The sequence below is a fragment of the Podarcis liolepis genome, assembly GCF_965112155.1.
Source record: "Podarcis liolepis genome assembly, chromosome: 17".
Lineage (NCBI taxonomy): Eukaryota > Metazoa > Chordata > Lepidosauria > Squamata > Lacertidae > Podarcis > Podarcis liolepis.
The window spans coordinates 11644509-11666717 of record NC_139571.1 but is presented as its reverse complement, the minus strand read 5'-3'; the positions used below and the strand labels follow the sequence as shown (position 1 = coordinate 11666717).

At 45.1% G+C, this 22209-nt stretch overlaps 1 protein-coding gene across 1 annotated transcript in view; it reads left to right on the top strand.

Annotated features, from left to right (window-relative positions):
• A2ML1 (alpha-2-macroglobulin like 1) overlaps positions 1-22209 on the top strand; it is a 52993-nt gene that overhangs the window by 27394 nt on the left and 3390 nt on the right. The window contains 14 exon segments of the mRNA XM_083483292.1: positions 937-1063; positions 3973-4066; positions 4068-4086; positions 5174-5225; positions 6384-6467; positions 8930-9106; positions 10073-10154; positions 10382-10538; positions 12212-12286; positions 14801-14963; positions 17047-17261; positions 18704-18919; positions 19701-19828; positions 20815-20905. Coding sequence (XP_083339418.1) covers positions 937-1063; positions 3973-4066; positions 4068-4086; positions 5174-5225; positions 6384-6467; positions 8930-9106; positions 10073-10154; positions 10382-10538; positions 12212-12286; positions 14801-14963; positions 17047-17261; positions 18704-18919; positions 19701-19828; positions 20815-20905 — 1680 coding nt within the window.

Below are 22209 nucleotides of genomic sequence, written 5' to 3'. Positions count from 1 at the left end.
AAGATCTTCACTAACTCCCCACGCGCTAAGAATTCAATTCCTTGTTAAGTAGAGCAGGTGTATCGCCTCTTTTCAGCCAGAGGGTTGACCAGGTGCCTCAGTGATAGGAGGGAGGGCAAGGGATGTGCAAGAGTTTACAGTAGCCCAGACATATTATTTTCCAATTTTGATAGCTGTTTTGGGATTTATTAAAAAAAAAAATTAACAAAGCAAAACTAGATACAGGTATCGTTTTCATCTAAACCAAAAAGCTAACGAATGAACAAACAAATTATAAAAATGCTAATAGATACAATGTATACACACACACACACACAAATATATTATGGTGTAAGCTGTTGTGGACTTCAAAAAATATTCTGAGTATTTCGAATTCCACATTTTAAACTCACTTGACTTATTGATTTTGCTCACTTCCTTGAGCCAGCTACCAGAACTCTCAACCTAACCTACAGTAGCTCACATGACTCTCAAAATATGATGTATAAGACCGCTGCAAAGAGGGAGTTAGTGCTTGTGTTATTGGCATCAAATTTTGATTCCTTTGCTTTCACGGGTTAAATAGTAAAGAAAAGCACAGAATCAATATTTCTCCTAATTGTTGAGTTTTAAAACGAAAATAAAACCTTCTCTCACTATCCTGTGTTCTGTCCCAATATCAAAATCACTGAGATAACAAACATCATTTTAGGGCGCCCTAAACCTGTTCTTGGGGGTTCTCCTGATCCTCTGGATCTGATTTGTGGAGGGTGGGGGCGGAGAGGGGAAGAGGGTGTTAAGTCGCATTGTACAAGCTGAAGTCATTCTGTTTAGGGTCTTGGGTATTGCAGGCATGTGCCCTGGTAAACCTGCTCCAATTGCACCATTATAATCCAGCCGTGAGCAGAATCCAGAGTAAAACATCCTTCCCTCTTTCCTTTCCTTACTTTTGCATAGGTCCAGGTTATCCTGTCCAAGTCTGAAGATTATCAGGTGCAGCCATGCAAGGACTGTGAATACACAAGTTGCTTATGTGCTGGTGAAGCGAAGACTTACTCCTGGAATGTGAAGGCCTCTAAACTGGGTGAGGTGGCCTAAGGAGAGATGGGCAGAGAGAAGATGAATGCACCTGGTCATAATGGAGTTCCACCTTAAGCAATATCCCCATCTCCTTTCTGTATGGCAACCATTATCAATTCCCACAGTCTGAGCCATTCCATCTGTGCATCTGTCACTAGGCTACATTCTGGAACTCAGAATTCCTGCATCCCTTATCTAGAACTCCTTTGCAAAATCTGATGCTGGAGGAGGGAAATGAAGAATCAGCTCAGCTGCAATAGCACCTGAGTTTCTGGGTGTTAATAGTTTGTTGCAGTTGGGGACTTCCTCCTTGATTCTAACAGTTGTAACTTGGAAGTCGAATGGAATCCGTTCTGGAAGTCCATTCCACTTCCAAAACTTTCAGAAACCAAAGTGTGGCTTCTGATTAGCTGCAGGAAGCTCCTGCAGCCAATCGGGAGCCAATTGGAAGCCCCATCAGATGTTTGGGTTCAGTCAGAACACTCACTTCTGGGATCCAGGGTACAACTGTGTTTGTTGATGTTCTGTGCCTCTCGCCCAGTGGCACAACAAAAGTACTGAATGGGGGAACAGGACAAATCCCTCAACAATCAGTCTGAGATGACAACTACTTTGCAACTGGGTTGTAATGGCCAAGCCCAACCAGGGCTTAATCTAGACACATCAAAGAGGCGATTCAGTTAAACACGTTGCAAACTTCATACAGGGAAATCCTGTTGGCAGAAAATGGGACTCCATAGCTCCATCTGGTGTCACAGTGTTATAACACATGTAAAATGCTTTATCTTGACCAATGTAGCTGATTCCCAGATTCCTGTTGTGTAGAGCAGCTGGGACTCAGCTATACAGCTGCAAGTAAAACGTTTTAAATGTATTGTAAAGTGCAATATACAAAGGTGACACTAAATGGCAACAGTGAGCTATGCAACAGTCAATGTATCTTTCAAAACTTTTTTTTTTAAAAAAAAGTTTCACAGTGTTTTTTATATGTGTGTAGATTCCACCTAGGGGTCTGGTTCTGTCAGTCTTATTTTGATAGAGGGTTTTCCTGGCATGGTATAACCAAGAACAGGTTGAGGGAAAGTCTCTTACACTCTCCTCTCTCTCTCAGACCCTTTTCCAGATGACGTTGGTCATCACAACTTCTGTCTCCCTGAAACCAAAGGAATTTTAGCTTGTAGTTTCATTGACTTCAGTAGGACTGAATCATGGCTGACTCTAGATGGATTGGCCCTATATGACTAATGTTATAATCACTGGGCCGCTTACGCAATAGGCAGACACTTCACAGGGAATAAATCCCATTTTTTCAGAAGTGTGTGCCTATTTCATGTGTGTTGGTAACATTTATATAATTACTACAAATTTTTTAAAAGTCACAATGTATAATTTTTTTAAAAAATGCCCCGTATTTCTTTTTGCCCTTTAATTTTGAAGTGAAGCAGAAGTGGAGTTATTTGCCTCTCTGTCTACTGAAATCTGAAATTACCCCCATCTTCTTGGGCTACAGTGTGGATAGTGTTATTATTTATTTATTGAATTTATTTACTGCCCTATACCCGCAAGGTCTCAGGGCGGTTCACAGAATAAAATCAGAATATAAAACCACAAAATACATAATCAAAATAAAAATGACAACAATTCTTCCCCTGCTTCCACAATAAGCCTGCTTCCATTGAGAAGCAATACCTTGCTGGTAGCAAGTGATCTGGTGTTGACTGGGAAACGACAACTAATCCAGAATGCTGGCAGCTCTGAGGGCCTTCTGGCGGTTCCCTCACTGCAAGAAGTGAGGTTACAGGGAACCGGGCAGAGGGCCTTCTCGGTAGTGGCACCCGCCCTGTGGAACACCCTCCCATGAGATGTCAAGGAAATAAACAACTGCCTGACTTTTAGAAGACATCTGAAGGCAGCCCTGTTTAGGGAAGTTTTTAATGACTGGTGTTTTAATGTATTTTTTATATTTTGTCAGAAGCCGCCCAGAGTGGTTGGGGAAACCCAGCCAGGTGGGCGGGGTATAAATAATAAATTACAGTGGTACCTCCGGTTATGAACTTCATTCCTTCTGGAGGTCCGTTCTTAACCCAAAACCGTTCTTAACATGAGGCGCGCTTTCGCAAATGGGGCCTCCCACTGCTGCTGTGTCGCCGGCACGCGACTTCCGCTCGCATCCCAGGGCAAAGTTTGCAACCAAAAGCATCTACTACCGGGTTAGCAGAGCTTGTTACCCAATGTGTTCATAAGGAGGATGGTACATAACCCGAGGTTCCACTGTATTACAGTGGTACCTCTGGTTACATACGCTTCAGGTTACATACGCTTTAGGTTACAGACTCTGCTAACCCAGAAATAGTACCTCAGGTTAAAAACTTTGCTTCAGGATAAGAACAGAAATCGTGCTCCGGTGGTGTGGTGGCAGCAGGAGGCCCCATTAGCTAAGGTGGTGCTTCAGGTTAAGAACAGTTACAGGTTAAGAACAGACCTCCGGAACGAATTAAGTACTTAACCCGAGTTACCACTCTATTATTATTATTATTATTATTATTATTATTATTATTATTATTATTATTATTATTATTAATCACAGACTGTAAGACTCTGGATCAGATCAAAAACCTATCTAGGTCCCACGTTCTCTTTCCACAGTAGCCAACCAGAAGCCTCTGAGAAAGCCATCTGACAGCTTATCCACACTTACCACACTTTTTATTTTATATTTTATATTAATAAAATTACTCCACAGAGGGAAGCCTCTTGAAGCAGTCTATCACCTATCAGCAATTATGAGCTGGGCTCATTAGGAATTATTAAGGAGATCAGGCAGGGAGGAGGGGACCTTATAGAAATTGTTCCTGATTTCTGAAACAGCGTGTTTTTGCAGGGATGAACGCATTTTCTGTCATTTGCCGTCAGGTGTGATGAACTTCACTGTCACCACAATGGCACTCAAAAGTGAGAAACTCTGTGGTGGTGAGCAGACCGCCGTTCCTGAAAAGGGCCGAAGTGATCAAGTCTCTCCTTGTCCGGGTGAGTCTATAATACAGCATTTCTTCCTACCTCTGCAAATCCCCCTCTCCATGACTATATGGATAGCTCACCTGGTTAGAGCATGGTCTGATAACGCCAAGGTTGAAGGTTCAATCCCCATATGGGAGAGCTGCATATTCCTACATTGTAGGGGTTGGACTAGATGACCCTCAGGGTCCCTTCCAATTCTACAATTCTGTGATTCCCCCGACATGAGGCTACTTGAGAAGTGGGAAGTGAGCTAATAATAATAATAATAATAAATTTTATTTATACCCCGCCCTCCCCAGCCAGAGCCAGGCTCAGTGTGGCTAACAACAGTAAAATTACAGTAAAAACATAATAGGGAAAAGAAAAAGAAAAAACCCAATTTAAAATACAGGTTAAAATGCAATTTAAAATGCAGCCTCATCAAAACCATAAGGGGAGGGAAACATAAGGGTCAGACTGAGTCGGAACCGAAGGCCAGGCGAACAGCTTTGTCTTGCAGGCCCTGTGGAAAGACTAATATTCAGTATATATAATACTCTCTCTCTCTCTCTATATATATATATATATATAATATACTAGACTAGTATTCATGACTACCTGTGCTTCACCTGCTCCTGTGAGAAGAAGGACACGTTCTGAATGTTCAGCAAGAGATGTAAAAGGGGGAAAGCGATTATTATTTTTGGAATGGCCCCTAATTTCAGGAAAGAGCCTTTTCCTGGGGTTCCCTGGAGAAGGGCTGTACACACTCAGAAGTGAATATCTTTATTGTCAGCTCACAAGCAGAACTTGGCAGCAGAAGCATCAGAGAAGCTTCTGTCCATTTCCTTCTCAACTGCAAGCAAAAAGAATACCATCTTTTTATTGCTGCTTTCCACTGGCTGACATTCTTCCACATTCTTCCACAAGGTGTCTGGGACTAACACCTTCAGAGGAGCACATATTACTCTGCTGCTTCTGAATGACAGATGTGAAGGGAGGGACCTTTTGACACACACCCCCCTGCATGAAACACACCTGGTGTTTAAATCTGAAGGCTATGTGAATATGTTGATGGTTTGAAAACTGATTTTTTCTCTCTCCCCATCCCTGGCAGCCTGAGGGCGTCCTGGCTGAGAAAGCTCATAGCTCTCTGTTATGCCCTGAAGGTCAGTAGCACCTAACACCTTTTAACTTGGGGGCCAAAAAGAGGTTTCATGAATGAAAGGCAAGCTGCATTCACCACCACTTAGGGCTTATCCACACGTGTGTGTGTGTGTGTGTGTGTGTGTGTGTGTGTGTGTGTGTTGGGGGGGGGGGACTGCTCTTTAGCACTCAATTGGCAATTCAGGTTTCCCTTGAATCACCACTTTTTCTGATCTATCACTAAGTACAATGGTACCTCGGGTTACATACGCTTCAAGTTACATATGCTTCAGGTTACACACTCCACTAAGCCAGAAATAGTGCTTCAGGTTAAGAACTTTGCTTCAGGATAAGAACAGAAATCGGGCTCCGCCGGCGCAGCAGCAGCAGGAGGCCCCATTAGCTAAAGTGGTGCTTCAGGTTAAGAACAGTTTCAGGTTAAGAACGGACCTCCGGAATGAATTAAGTACTTAACCTGAGGTACCACTGTAGTGGGTTTTCCCTGATTAGGAAACAAAACAAAACACCAAATTGCTGGTGCGGGGGCGAGGACTGAGCTGGAACAGGACAATGATTTGGGACGGGGGTGGGGGAGAAGCTTTGCCCCGCTGCAGCCTTACCCCCAGTTCTGAATTGTTCCTGCCTATCCCTGCTAAGGGACGCGGGTGGCACTATGGGTTAAACCACAGAGCCTAGGACTTGCCGATCAGAAGGTTGGCGGTTTGAATCCTCGCGATGGGGTGAGCTCCCGTTGTTCGGTCCCAGCTCCTGCCAAACTAGCAGTTCGAAAGCACGTCAAAGTGCAAGTAGATAAATAGGTAGCGCTCCGGCAGGAAGGTAAACGGCGTTTCCGTGTGCTGCTTTGGTTCGCCAGAAGCAGCTTAGTCATGCTGGCCACATGACCCAGAAGCTGTATGCCGGCTCCCTTGGCCAATAAAGCAAGATGAGTGCCGCAACCCCAGAGTCAGCCACGACTGGACCTAATGGTCAGGGGTCCCTTTACCTTTTATCCCTGCTAAGCAGAATGAGAGGAAAGGCCCCACTGTTGCCAATGGAAGAGCAGGCATGAGGACTGGGGGCGGTGAGGAATTCCATTGCGGTCGAATTTGGCTTCACTTGCAGAGCTTTCTGTGTACACCTCTGTTACCCTCAAATTAACCACGTATTCATCTCATTGTCAGGAGGTTCTGCTTCAGATTCATTCTCCTTGGAGCTTCCTGAGGATGTCGTGCCAGATTCTGCCAGGGCCCAGGTATCTGTTCTTGGTAAGAAATCAAGCTGGTTCTGCAACTTACCTGCGCGCTAAGTTTTCAGCAGGTGTATACATACATGAACAAATGTGGTAGACATAAGGAGATAATGAGAAGAGGCGCAATGAGTCTGTAGCCCCTGTGCACGCATTCCTCATGTGCAAGGCATAATTGAGTAGAGACTGGATCAGGGCCACACACTGTCAGCCCTGGCTCTGGCATCAGAACTTATTTCTTCAACAGCCAAGTGTTGCGTGTAGTTGTATGGTAAGCCCAAGAAAAACTTGTTCACAGGCTTCATTCAGTTAGGAAATTGGCTGCTGAAGAACGAAGACTCAACCTTGGTGGCAGGGCCCTGCTCTTGTCTGTACAAGGTGCGGCCTTCCATGCAGTGGCAAAGCAAGCCAATCAGGTGCCTGGGGTGGCGTGCGTGTCCTGCGTCCAGGGGCGGGGCCAGCCACCCACAGGGGCAGGGCCAGCCACATCAATCCCAGGAATGTGGTGGTGAATGGTGGAACATATTATTATTATTATTATTATTATTATTATTATTATTATTATTATTGTCGTCATCATCATCATCATCATCCCTTCCTGCAGACTTGTAGGGTGTTATGTACTGAGTTGAATAGGATTCAGAATGCAGCAGTCTGATTGGTCCACAGCAGCCACCCAATCCAGCTCCAGGTGGAAGTGAATCTGCAACCTGATTGGCCTACAGGAGAATCCCGGAATTAGCCAATCACGTGGGGCCCATTGTGTAAATAATGTATATAAAGCAGACATTCTGGGGGAACTTCCATTCCTCCTCACAACTATGAGCTGAATAAAGAGCATGAAATCCACTCTCAACTCCGAGTATATTTCATAGGGCAAAAAGATGGCTGCCCCCAGGCACATATGGCAGCCATCTTCCTTTCATACAAGGATGCTGTGAGCTGCGTATTAGCCAGCTCAGGGAGAGAAAAAAAGCCTATTTAATTAGAGAGCGTTTATCTGAACTGCACCTAATGTACTTTGCAAAGCTCTCTGGGAATCCATTTTTGTACATTTTCCAAGCTTAGTAGCCATGGCGTTGTGCCATTCAATCACTTCCTAGGAGCATTTTAAAAGGGAATCCCCTCTGCGTGACCTCTAAGCAGCTTGAAGTGTTTAAAAGTTCAAAGAAAGAAGGTTTGATAGAGCTTCTCCCCAGCTACATGATCCCAGCTAATGAGGGATTACACTGTAAACAGAAAATCTTACATTGCAATGCAATAAAACCGAGCTGGTTATGTGAGGGCCATCACTGCAGATAAACACAATCAGTTGCAGGCCCTATTTTCCAGGGACAATCTCAGATTTACAGAAGCCATCCCGGTTTCTGATTTGATCCCATAATGTCCCCCTTTTCCTTGGGACGTCCCAGTTTTCATTGGAGCAATGTTGGAGGGTGTACAATTGTTTTGCCCTTGCTATGAATGTGAGGGGAGGGAATCTATCCTGACTGCTGACGGCGACTGGGCTGATGCTCCCTCTTTTGCCACAATGTGCCGAATAGGCACATAGGATGCCGACTTACACCGAACTGGACAAACAGTCCATCTAGCTCAGCAATGTGTACACTGCTTTCAGGGGTTTCAGGCCAGGTTCTCTCTCAATACAACCTGGGAATGGCAGGGATTGAACCTGGAACCTGGACCCTCTGCCTGCAGAGCAAATACTCTACCACTGAGCTATGGCCCTTTGCTTTTGGTTTCATGAAACTTTGGTCTTGTTGCCTGGGCGACAGGATCAGAGTTCCACCTATCCTGCTCTTGAACATCATGAGCATTTCCACTTCCTTTTGCAAGGGGATTCTTTTCCTTTGTGAAAGCTTCAGTAAAAGTGCCCTTTATACAGGAATACAGTACAGGGTAAGCAATGCGGGTGGCGCTGTGGGTTAAATCACAGAGCCTAGGGCTTGCCGATCAGAAGGTCGGCGGTTCGAATCCCTGCGACAGGGTGAGCTCCCGTTGCTCGGTCCCTGCTCCTGCCAACCTAGCAGTTTGAAAGCATGTCAAAGTGCAAGTAGATAAAAAGGTACCGCTCCATTGGGAAGGTAAACGGCGTTTCCGTGCGCTCCTCTGGTTCGCCAGAAGCGGCTTAGTCATGCTGGCCACATGACCCGGAAGCTGTACACCGGGTCCCTCGGCCAATAAAGCGAGATGAGCTCTGCAACCCCAGAGTCGGCCACGACTGGACCTAATGGTCAGGGGTTCTTTTACCTTTACTTACAGTACAGGGTCTGTGAATGTGGCAATAGTGTGGCAATGGAAGCAATAGTGTGGCAATGGAAGCAAAGGCCCCTGAGTTGGGTGCATGCCGTTGGTGATGGGGAAGGGGCATTTGGAACAATTTCTGGGATAGGGTTGGTCTTTTGTGTCATGTGACCGAGGGGGGCGGAGCAACGCTCAACCAGTTGGAAAGAGGGTAACTTTGTATTCACATCTGGCCAGGTGATATCATGGGGACAGCACTGCAGAACTTGGACAAACTGGTTCAGATGCCCAGTGGTTGCGGGGAGCAAAACATGGTGTTGTTTGCCCCCATCATCTACGTGCTGCAGTACTTGGAAAACACAGGACAGATGGATGAGGAGCTGAAGACAAAAGCGCTGGGCTACCTGCAGTCAGGTCTGTCATTTGCTTCTCTAGAGTCCTTTCTGTTGGGTATAATTCAGACTGAAATTCCCAGGTGTCAAAAAAAGGTTATTTGTGTATGCCACTACTGCAGCCCATGTTTTGTTAGCCCCCAAATGGAAAACGAGAGAGGTCCCAAAACAAAGAAGAGTGGCAACTTGACAGAATATGCACAGCTTGCAGATTTAACATATAAAATAAGAGAACAAGACAGAAGATGAAGTTAATGGACTATGCAGAATTAGATAAACTAACAGGAAGGATTCGAAACCAGCGAGACCAGAAATTCATGGAAGACTGGAGTAAATTTACAGACTATTTGAAAAGTAATTGTGAAGAACAGATGACATTTGTAGGGGTGCAAGAAGTTTTGTGAGGAGTATTATTAGAAGTATTGTAAAAAAGGACAAGGGGGAAGATGATTCGTTAAGAGATGTAAAGGCAATATAAAGTTAAGAAATGCATAAGAAGTGGTTAAAACGGTGGATCATCAGAGGTGCTGATGGAAGTCCAAAAAGATTGTATAAGTGATAAGTTTTGTGGTGCATTTTATAATTTATATGTTAAAATTTAATAAAAATAATAATAAAAAAATAAGAGAACAAGAAAAACATACGTTTAAAGAAGACTGGAAAATGTTTATTGAATATATGGGAAATAAATACAGCTGGAAACACTGGCAGCATCAAGATAAATTCACCTGTGTAAATAATCTTTGATAGATGCAATAATGGAATACTGAATGGTATAGTTTTTGTAAAATATGCAGGGATTTATGATATGTAAAATGAACCATGGAAAGAGTTATGCTGCACAGGAAGCTCATGGTGCAAGCTCAGAGTTTTGCATCAATGCGCCTATATAACAATTGTGGGGCTGGGTGTGTGTTGTGTGTTGCGCAGACGTCCAAAGTCTTTCACCCTCCGATCCTCAGTTTTCTTTTTCTTTTCCCCCCACAAGGGTACCAGAGACAACTTCAGTACAAACACAGGGATGGTTCTTATAGTGCATTTGGAGAGAGTGATGTGCAAGGCAATACCTGGTGAGTCATAGAACTGTAGAGCTGGAAGAGACCCCATACAACTCCCATCAGCCCTAACCACCATGTCCAGTGGTCAGATATGATGGAAGTTGTAAACTTGTATAAGAGGGCAGGAAAACTTGAGGCAGCTGGAGGCGGTCACATTTGTGAATGGGGATAAACAACCCTGAATCAGTAACCTTTGAAAACAACCCAGCCATTATTTGCTTTCTCCATCTCTCCTCAAGGCTGACAGCTTTTGTGATCAAGGTTTTCAGCAAAGCTGAGGAATATACCTTCATAGACGATGAGGATATCCAGGCTGCTTTGCGGTGGTTGGCAAGTAACCAGCAGCCCGATGGCTCCTTTGCCAATGTGGGGAAACTCTTCCACAGAACAATGAAGGTAAGAGTTCAGAAAGGTGCAGTCTTTAATGAAAGTGCTTTCATTTGCCAGACATCAATGTACAGTGGTACCTCGGGTTATGTTATGTACTGAATTTCTCACCCTGGGCCAGCAGGGGGATACTGTAGATAGTTATGCAAATGAAGGATCAAAAGTGACGTTCAGTGATTGGATAGTTTTAGAAAGTTGTTACAGTAACAAGGTACTGGAGCTCTATATAAGCAGGCTGACTGAGCCCTTCAGTTCAGTTCAGTTCTGACCTCAGAATAAAGAAGAGCTGTTTGAAGAATCGCTGTGTCGTCTGATATGTTCACCCACAATTTAACAGGTTAAGTACTTAATTCGTTCCGGAGGTCTGTTCTTAACCTGAAACTGTTCTTAACCTGAAGACCACTTTAGCTAATGGGGCCTCCTGCTGCCACCGGGCCGCCGGAGCACGATTTCTGTTCTTATCATGAAGCAAAGTTCTTAACCTGAAGCACTATTTCTGGGTTAGCGGAGTCTGTAACCTGAAGTGTATGTAACCTGAAGCATATGTAACCCGAGGTACCTCTGTACAATTCTTTTTCACAATCACAGTTGCTGCTCACATACAATGCCAGATCACCCTTGTATTGTGGTACATGCTGTTGCTAAATGCAATAATAAGTGCAGTAGGTCATGTGTATCATATCTTTTTTTTTTAATCCCATGTATGTGCACCCCTCAGGAGTTAATGCAAGCTAATGAAGCAATACCTCTGTTAATTTGCACAGGGGGGAAGAAGAAACTGGATCCACAGAAATGGCTAGATAGGGAGCAATCTCTGTTAGAGAGAGTTGTTTAGAAGAGAGATTCCTCTCCCGTAGCAGAGTTAAGCATAATGATGATTGCTCCAAGCACACTGAAACTTGTTTAGATTTGTATCTGCCCTCAGCCACCTTTAAACTAATGTTCCCCACACAAAAAAAACTTAGGCTAGAATAAATCACAGACACTTAGCTTTGCAAATAAGTGAATAGTTTACTCACAGAGTTTCCAGATGTTACAGCAAACAAGTCTCCATCCATTGGAAGTAAAATGAAGATGGGAAAGGTTCCAAGGATCATATAATCTCTGAGGTAGCAAGATGCAGGCTATGAAATCTCCTTTTAGAGAGATTCAGATCACATGCAGGGAGCCAAGGCCACATTGCTTCTTGCTTGTTCTAAGAAGCAGGAAGAAAAAAGGATTGAGAAGGGGTTGGGAGCAAAGCCGACTGAGCGCCTTCTAAGCCACACCCACTTGCAACCTGAGCTCTGGGCTGAGGTTAACTCATTAATGCATACAAGTGTGAGTCAATAACTGTATAGTACAACAAATTGTCTCTCACTCCAGCAAGGACCCTGTTACCCCAAGGGTCTCTGTGAGGGGCAGGATTTCACTTACCAAGGTGCCCTTCCACTGTAGCAAACATTTAACCTTGCGGTGTGGTTGTCACTTCTCCTTGCCACATGCCTCTCTGTTTCTCCAGTCCTTTGCCTAAGGACAGCATATTGTACTAGACTAGGTTGAGCACTATAAATACTGCTGTCCCTACTGACTCCTGAAAGACCTTAGCGTCCATGTTAATTGCTGTTTCATTTTTGCCCTTCATGCAAAAATCATCTCACGGTCTCGTTCCATCTTTCTCTCTTTTGCCATGTGCTTCACAGGGAGGTGTAAATAATGTGATCTCTCTTACTGCTTATATCATTGGTGCGCTCCTGGAGGCCAAAAAGCCACTTGAGGTGAGTGTTGTTCAGTCTCGGGCCATGTGCGCATGACCATTTGCACAGTCCCACCACTGGTGATTGAAGCCAAGTGCACATGACATTAGCTGCAATCCATATGTATCCTGTAGATTCTTGAGACATACTCTTGTCTGATGCTTTCCCCCTCAAACCAGCTCCCGTACAATTTGAAAATGCAAGTTGTGTCTTAGCTGAGACATGCGCATTTGAGGCGGCCATTGTGCATGCACAGCTGACGGCATCCTTGAATATGAGTTCCATTGCTTGTAAGGGCTGGGAAACAAACGAGGCAGTGTCAGGGGCACCAACTCCTAGGAGCTGAGCTCCTTTGAGCTTGCTCCCCCCCCCCATATTTGTTAGCAGGGGCTGGGCCTCCTCAATGTTTGTCTGAGTGGGATGCCTCAATGTGACACTGTCACACATGATGCCTGGACTTTGCATGCTTGTGCGGGCCAAAAATGTGTCGGCTCTTTCTCCTCCTCTTCCTCTTCCTCCTGCCATGGCCGTGGCATGAGGAGGAGGAGGAGGAGACGCCAGCCATGGAAGATGAGCTGGCGCATGACACCCAGATGTCTCTAATAATAATAATAATAATAATAATAATAATAATAATAATAATAATAATTTTTATTTATACCCTGCCCTCCCCGGCCAGAGCCGGACTCAGGGCAGCTAACACCAGTAAAATTACAGTAAAAACATAATGGGGGGAAGGAACCGATTTAAAATACAGGTTAGAATGCAATTTAAAATGCAGCCTCATTTTAAAAGTAGCCCATAGATCAAAACCATAAGGGAAGGGAAACATAAGGGTCAGACTGAGTCCATGTATCATGGGCCATGTCCAGCGTCTGGGTGCCACAGATGAAATCGTGACATTGTGTGTGATGCCCCAATATGACATTGTGTTGTTATGCATGATATCAGCCCCCCCCCCATTTCTTTTGGAGTTGACGAGCCTGGGTAGTGTGCGTTAGGGAAAGACACCCCCAGCCCCTCTCTGGTGTGTGTACAGCAAGTGCAAATGCATCTTGAAATACAGTGGGTCTGGAGGGGGTGGGAGAGTGACCTTGCTGTGTTTTAATCCTGACCAGCAGGGTGTTAGTTTGCTTGCAGTGGCTAAGAGCTGAATGTTTCGCTTCCTTGGATGCCTTAGAGCAGACATGTTCAACTGGTCGACTGCGATCGACAGGTTGCTCCCCGGGGTGTTCCTGGTTAATCGGGGGTGTTCCTGGTTGACAGTGGGATTAAATAAATTGTCAAAGGAATGCCTTCACCCCCCATGCGAGATCTCTCTGCTGCCATGGCAGCAGCACAGGAAGCTGTGTTCGGCAGGAAGTGCAAGTAAGCGTGACGCTTCCAAGTGGAAGCACTAGTCAGGCTGATGATCAATCTTTTGCATCCTCCCCTAAAATTAAAAGCTAAGGAACCCTGCCCCCCAAAGAAGCTTAAGCACTCTGAGCAACCCTCCCCCCAAAAAGCTCAACAACTTGGGGCAACCCACCCCACGCATGCTCCTCCTCCCTCCAATTACAATGGCTAGATCACTTTCAGTTTTTTTATACTGGGAGTAGATCGCAGTCTCTTGCCAGTTGGACGTACCTGCCATAGAGTAAACAGTCTATTCAAATGCATGGCAAATTGACAGTCAGCCGAGACAATAACAAAGCAAAACAAAACAAAACAAAACAAAACAAAACAAAACACTGCTTTCAAGATCATTGGACGCAGTCACTTCCCTGAAGTCTCTTCTGACTGGATACACGTAACAAAATGGGAATACTGAGTTTCCAGACTTGACATTTGGACTTGCTCTTTCTCATAAAAAGCTAAGGCAATGATCAGACATCGCCCCAGGGAAGTGCCACCCCATGCTTGTCCACACTTACCTTTCCAGGGCACAGGTCTGCTCTTTAAAGCTGAAGCGTAACAAACAGCAATTTGGGTTTTCGGCAGATTGCCATTTGCTCCGATTCAGCAGTAAAGAGTGGATTTTCACAAGGAAAGCTCTGAAGCGGGGGGAGGGGGAGAGAGTGTTGCAAAAGAATGGACCATGACTGGAAAGCACAAAGGAAAGGAAAGCGTCGATAAGCCTTCCCTTTAAATGAAGAACTCACTTTGCTGTCTGCAATCACAACTGAGGGCTTGTCCACACTTCTTGTTCTGTGCTTAGAAATCATGGTTCCAAGTGGCGCTTTGTTTGTCCTCCTGCTTCCCCTGGGGAAACATGCTGTTTACTGCTGGACAAGCGTCAGTTGGTAATTCTGCCCATTGACGTTTGTTCCGGGAGAAGCGGAAGTATGGACGAGGCCAGGAAGTGGAGTTCTAACTAGTGGCTGCCCTTGGGGTTTGGTGCAGTGCAGCGGATTCAACTTTGTCCTAAGGAAATAGCTGGTGTGAACATGCCTAGTGTGTTTTACCATTCCAGTGGCCCACAATCATATTCAATCACAGCTACAAGGACAGGTCTTCTTAGCACTTTGCCCTGCTACTTGTTTCTTTCTCTCCCAGGATCCAGTGGTGAAGAATGGCTTGGACTATCTCAAAACAACTGTCTCAGACACAGCAGATATTTACGTGCAGGGATTGTTGGCATATGTCTTTACATTAGCTGGAGATGTAGCCATGAGACAAATGTTGCTTACCAAGCTAGACCAGCAAGCCATCAAGTCAGGTACTGAGGAGAATATGATGTCAACAATCATGTTCTAATCGTTTGTCTTCAGATTGAAATTCAAGACACAATTCATACGATGCACTATTTCTGATTGTGTGCGTGTAGGGGTGAGTCCAGTCCTGTTTTTCTAGAAAAAGAGGTGCCAGAACTCAATATGAACACCTCCCTTGTACTCTTATAATGGCAATAGCGCCCGCCTGAGAGGTGCCGGAACTGAGTTCTTGCGAGTTCCGGCTGAAAAAAGGCCCTGGGTGAATCACATATTGTGTATCACTGTCTTGATATTAAGTACATATTAAGTAAAGTGTGTTCTGTTCACCGGCTAGATACAGTGAACGCTCGGGTTGCCAACGTGATCTGTGCAGGATGCACATTTGCAACCCACAGCATTCGCAACCGCAGCGGCACATCTGCGCACACTCGGGTTGCAATTCAGCGCTTCTGCGCATGCACAAAGAGCGATTTAGCACTTCTGTGCATGCACAACCACCGAAACCCGGAAGTAACCGTTCTGGTACTTCTGGGTTTTGGCGCATCCGTAACCCGAAAGAATGCAACCTGAAGCGTCTGTAACCTAAGGTATGACTGTACTTTCTTTACAGTGCATTAAATAAGCCTATTAATTCCAAGCACAATTCAAAGCGCTGACCTTTAAAGTCCTAAATGGCCTTGGCCCAGTATGCCTTAAGGAGTGTCTCCACCCCCATCTTTCAGCCCGGACAGTGAGGGGGGGGCTGCCTCTGAAGGCGGTTCGGAAACTTCAGCTGATACAGAATTCAGCAACCAGGTTGCTAGCCAGGGGTGGAGGAAGGGGGGTGCAGTGGGTGCGTTTTGCCCTGGGTGTCACCACTGGGGGGGGTGACAGAATGCCAAATGGCACTCACCGTGGGGCCTGCACTGCACCAAAGCCATGTGTATCTCCTGGGAGAAACGCAGCGGCTTGGGTGCGCACAGGTTCCGCACTGCCCAAACGGTCTGCTCGCTGCCTCCCCCTCAGCTGTAGGGCGGCTGATTGGGAGGAGGCAGGCAGACTCTGGAGGCCCTGCAGTGCGCCCTGCCCTCACCCCACCACTATGGGCGGCTCGCCTCACCCCTGGGCGTGGTGCCCCAGGCGCCTGAGCAGCTTCCTCTGCTGCTGCCCTTGGCAAGATGGTTTGAGCATATAACCCAATCCTGTCTCAAGACCACATTACCTCAAGGACTACCTCTCCCCATGTGAACTGACCTGGAGCCTGTGATCATCATCTTTAACCCTTCTTTGTGTGCCTCCTTCATGCGATGTCTGGAGAGGAGAACAGGCCTTTTCATTGTTGGCTCTCCACTTGTGGGATGTTCTCCCCTGAAAGGCTTACCTGACGCCTTTACTACATATCTTTAGGTGCCAAGCAAAAGCTTTCCTCTACAACCAGGTCTTTGGCCTTAAGCTATCTGTGGCCTTTGAGAAGTGGGTGGGATGTTTTAAATATACCGTATTTTTCGCTCTATAAGATGCACCAGACCACAAGATGCACCTAGTTTTTTGGAGGAGGAAAACAAGAAAAAAATATATTCTGAATCTCAGAAGCCAGAACAGCAAGATATTTCGCTGTGCAGTGAAAGCAGCAATCCCTCTTGCTGTTCTGGCTTCTGGGATAGCTGCGCAGCCTGCCTTCGCTCCATAAGATGCACACACATTTCCCCTTACTTTTTAGGAGGGAAAAAGTGAGTCTTATAGAGCAAAAAATACGGTATTTCTTTTTCCTCTTGATTTTAATGTATCTATGTGGGTGGGTTGGTTGGTGGTTTGACTGGCTGGCTGGTTTTAAGCTGCCTTGGATTGCCCTGGGCAAAATAAAGCGACTAACATATTCAATAGGATTCAGTAAAATAAATTTCAATAAAATAAAATATTAAGAGTTTTCCCTGGCTCAATCCTAGCATGAGGAGTGGGTTTAAATTCCATTCCTGAGCGCAGCTTCCCAGTGTCAGTGCATGTTCACAGGAGCAACTACAGGCCATGAGCTCGCCCTTAACCCAAAACCCATTTCACCAACCTCAGATTGGCTCTTCCAAGCGTACAAGTTTCATTTTTGTTTGGTAGGAGGGCAGATCTATTGGAGCCCAAGGACTGCCCCAGCATCCACCGAGAATCCTTGGTCCCAGCCTGAGTCTGTGAGTGTGGAGCTGACAGCATATGTGCTTCTGGCTAGGCTTTCGCCCCAAAACATCAGCAAAGAGGATATCAAGAAGGCCACAGACATTGTGGCCTGGCTGGCGAAGCAGCAGAATGCCTATGGAGGCTTTGCCTCAACTCAGGTAATGTTTCCTCTCTCACGGCTGGAGCCTGTATATCCACTGTGACTTCCCCACCACATCTGGCTGCCTCAGAATCTGTAAGCCCATAAACTAAATTCTAGACCCACATCAGCTGGGTTTTTTAAAGTTACATTGCTGCTTCCCACCCACCCCATTTGGACTGAAGTGGGGAGTCACAGTGGATCATAAAATTGACCCTGAGGATCATCCAGTCCAACCCCATATGAAGCTGCCCCGTGCGGGGATCGAACCTGCAACCTTGGTGTGATCAACACCATGTTCTAACCAATTGAGCTATCCAGGCAGTGTAGGTGACCTGATGTAAGATAGGAAAATTTTCCTCATCTTAACAACAAGCCGCACCTGCCAAGATTCCCTCTTCCAAAAGACTCAGGATTTTCTTATGACAGTTTAAGTCCATCTATTCTCCAAGGAGGTGGCAGTTCAACCCATTTCCAACAGCCCTGCTAGGTAGGTAGGTTAGACTGAAAGATAATTATTGTTATTTATAAGATTTGTACACTGTCTGAAGATCCCAGGCCAGTTCACAATAGAGCAACAGATTAAAGCAGTGGCATTAGGACTAGGGGCAGAACTCTTTCCCCCTGAACCCTTTCCCCAGTGAGTTCTCCAGCGAGGTGTTTCCAGATACACTGCAGAAATGATCCCTCTGCAGGATACATTTTAAGAAAACGCCAGTGTTCCTGAGAGGCTGGCCCTACTGCAGGGTGATAAAGCTGGGTGGGTAGACCGTGTGTCTTGCTCTCGCAAGGCAATGCACTGGACCCTGTGTAGTCCACTGAGACCCTACCTGCCCGCGGACTGTCTCACCAGAGTGGTGTATGCTCTGGTTATCTCCCACTTGAACTACTGCAATATGCTCTACATGGGGCTACCTTTGAAGGTGACCTGGAAACTACAATTAATCCAGAATGCGGCAGATAGACTGGGGACTGGGAGTGGCTGCCAAGACCACATAACAGCAGTCCTGAAATACCTACATTGGCTCCCACTACGTTTCTGAGCACAATTCAGAGTGTTGGTGCTGACCTTTAAAGCCCTAAACAGCCTTGGCCCGGTATACCTGAAGGAGCCTCTCCACCCTCATAGTTCAACCAGGACACTGAGGTCTAGCACTGAGGGCCTTCTGGTGGTTCCCTCACTGCGAGAAGTGAGGTTACAGGGAACCAGACAGAGGGCCTTCTCAGTAGTGGCGCCCACCCTGTGGAACACCCTCCTATCAGATGTCAAGGAAATAAACAACTACCTGACTTTCAGAAGACATCTGAAGGCAGCCCTGTTTAGGGAAGTTTTTAATGATTGATGTTTTTAATAACTGGTGTTTTAATGTATTTTAAATATTTTGTTGGAAACCCAGCCAGCTGGGCAGGGTATAAATAAATTGTTATTATTACTACACTGCAACTGTTCTCCTTTCCCAGGACACAGTGGTGGCACTCCAAGCCCTCGCCAAATATGGAGCAGTCACATACACTAGATCTGAAGACCTATTGATAACGGTGAAATCTGACAAGACCTTCCAGCAGTCATTCCATGTGGACGACACCAATCGGTTGGTTCTGCAGCAGGCTACCCTCCCAGATATACCTGGGGAGTATGCCATGCAAGCCTCTGGCAAAGGCTGTGGATATGTCCAGGTGAGTGATGGTTCTTCAAGGAAGGCAAGGCAGCAACTAGTCCTCCAGAAATAGACTGGAAAGAGAAGTTGCTGAATTGCAACTTATTACCAAACTTAAAACCATGGAGAGACCTGGTCTGAATAGAGACATTGGATTCTTATCTCATTATACACAATAAAGCTATTTTTAGCCATCTCACCCCTTGCTTTTTCCTGTAAGACCAATTGCAGTCATTAACTGTCATCAACAGGTTTACCACACCTATCAGCCAATCACCCATTCCCACCACCCTTCTGAGTAATACTTCTCCCCACCGTCTCACTATATATAAGGGTCTGGTGACTTCGGTTTCAGTGTCTCTGAAGAAGTGTGCATGCACATGAAAGCTCATACCAATAACAAACTTAGTTGGTCTCTAAGGTGCTACTGGAAGGAATTTTCTTATTTCTATGTGTGCCTAATGCAGTATACTCAAAACTACAAACATAGTAAAAATAGAGGTAGGTAAAAACAGAATAGCTTTTCAAACATGGGCGCACATTGATTAGAAAGCTTTGCAAAGATGCTGGTTTCTTATTTAAAGGAACTGAGAGATACCCTTGCCTGAGATCATAAAGGATTTCACGGTATCCAAAAAGCATTTATCCAATGGACTGAGGGGTGGAAATGAGTAACTGGTAGATGCAAGGACACTAAAACATTCCTAAAAGGCGTGAGCTTTTGAGAGCTCCAGCCAGACTGCAAGCTATCGTTATGCAACTCTGCAACTGTTGTGTTTTTGGTGCCTGTCCCATATCAGGCAGTCTTGCGATACAATATCCCTCCCTTGAAGAATGAAGACACCTTCACCCTGGATGTGAAGGCAGTAGGGAAAGGATGTGAACAAGAGGCAGCCCCTCACTTCCTGACCCTTCACATCAGTGCAAGGTGAGAGGCAGCGAGCCTGCCAAAATTCATGTATGCCTATCCCTGAATGTAGACTTGTTCAGCTGGTAATGATCAGTTCCACTTCAAATTGAGTATTGTTTAGGTAGAAATCTTGGTTGGGTTGTAATCAAACCAGGCCTTGGTCAGATTAACATTCTGTGGCCTTTTAAATGTGTTGTGGGAGGGGGATTATTGTTTTGTTTTGTTATTTTCATTATCTTTCATTCTTTCTTATCTTCTTGCAATTTTATGTTGTGAACCACACTGAGATCTATGGGTGAAGAGCAGTATAATCTTTAAAATAATAATAATACCACTGAATTGTAAGAAATGTCAGTTGGTTTTTCTGCAGATTGCTAGAGAGAGTGGGGGGGGGGGAATCTTGAGTAAGGGCACTTCTAGAAGGATCTGTTTATTGAACATTCAGCCTGATTTGTTTGTAGATAGATTAGGCTATTTAATGAGCACCCGTTCTAATTTGCTTGTGGGAAGGATAGATGACACTGCGTCAAGGGAAGCGTTTGTTGGACTACTCTAAAAAGACTCGAAGAATTGGTCTTGAACAGGTTGCTGGGCAACCCAAAAATCTATCCAGCAAGAGGTGCCTTTATTAAGGGCATGTGATCAATAAGGGTCAGTGTAAAAGTGTCAGTGTGTAAATGAGCGTGAATCAGCATTAGGTCTCTGGCCGGATGGCTGGAAGAGGAAAGGATTGTGTTATTTGTATTCAACCAGTGTTGATTTTTGTAAATAATAAAGATACTCAATTTAAAAAGGAAACTCTACTGCAAGTCTATTCAAAGAAGAAAACCCAAGAGTGGATGCTTCACACACATCAACAGTGTTCTCCCTCATGCTCCAGGGACTGAATCCCACCTGAAAATAGTGACAGCCTGGAAGTGCCCTAGGAGTCAACAGTGCAGTGGGGAAGTTGGTGGCTGGGACTTGAAATGGCTTATGTGCAACTCTTCCTCTTCTCTTGACAGTTATGTGGGCAGCCGTGGCACCTCCAACATGGCCATGATAGAGGTGAAGATGTTGTCTGGATTCCATCCTGTCCAGGGAACTAACCACGATGTAAGTCAATTTTGCCGGTGGCGCTGTGGGTTAAACCACAGAGCCTAGGACTTGCCGATCAGAAGGTTGGCAGTTCGAATCCTCGCAACGGGGTGAGCTCCCGTTACTCGGTCCCCGCTCCTGCCAATCTAGCAGTTCGAAAGCACGTCAAAGTGCAAGTAGATAAATAGGTACCGCTCCGGCGGGAAGGTAAACGGCATTTCCGGGCGCGGCTCTGGTTCGCCAGAAGCGGCTTAGTCATGCTGGCCACATGACCCGGAAGCTGTACGCCAGCTCCCTCGGCCAATAAAGCAAGATGAGCGCCGCAACCCCAGAGTCGGCCACGACTGGACCTAATGGTCAGGGGTCCCTTTACCTTTTTAAGTACCTCTTGTCTGGGGATGGAGGAGAAATTTGATTCAGTACACATTCAAAATCAAATCCTATTAAATATCCACTTTCCCCAAAAAATATGTGGACCAGGAGGCAGCTATTCTTCAGTTCAGTTCAATTTATTGTGTTTAGCGAGCAGCCATTACAGATATAATAATAATAATAATAATAATAATAATAATAATAATAATAATAATAACAACAAGAATGCTGCTACTAATAGTGGTTTACATTTCTACTCCCTGACCTTTACCGGATAAATGATTTCCCATTCCCCCTTTAAATTTTATTACATGAATTTGTAAAGCCTTGGCAAGAAAACTGGATGTTCTAAAATATATATTATTCTCTAAATCAGGCGACAAAAAACAGGTCTTTGCAAGAGACATCCTTCCCTTCTGCGATCTTAACAATGGGTGGATGTGATTGTTTCTAAGGTCATTATAAAAAGGTCATTCAAGGAGTACATGAGCTATGTCTTCTATTGACACCATTGCAGCTGCAAACTCTACCCTTCTTAGGAACTCCTTTATCAGCTGTTCTTCAAAATTTGCACATCTGAATTTTGCGATGCAGTTCTCCATGCAACCAAAGTTTACAAACTGCACTTTGTACAGGAAAGTGTGCCTAAAAATGAAGATGTTACTGAAAATAACATACAAAAAATGCATTTTATCAGGGAAAGCGGCTTGCAAAAATGTGTACATGAGTCAAAACTGCGTGTAAAATGTGTTTGTTAGGAGAAATTCGTACCAAAATGCTGGCAAATTTTCGTGAGGATTTTTTAATTATTTTTTTAAAAATCTGCAAATTGATGCAAAACGTGAGAACTGAATTTAAGATTGGGAAAATGAGAAACAGAGAACCAAAACTGAGAGATCCTTCCATTCCTCTGTCTCTTTTCTCCCCTATGTGACAGAAATCAGTTTAGA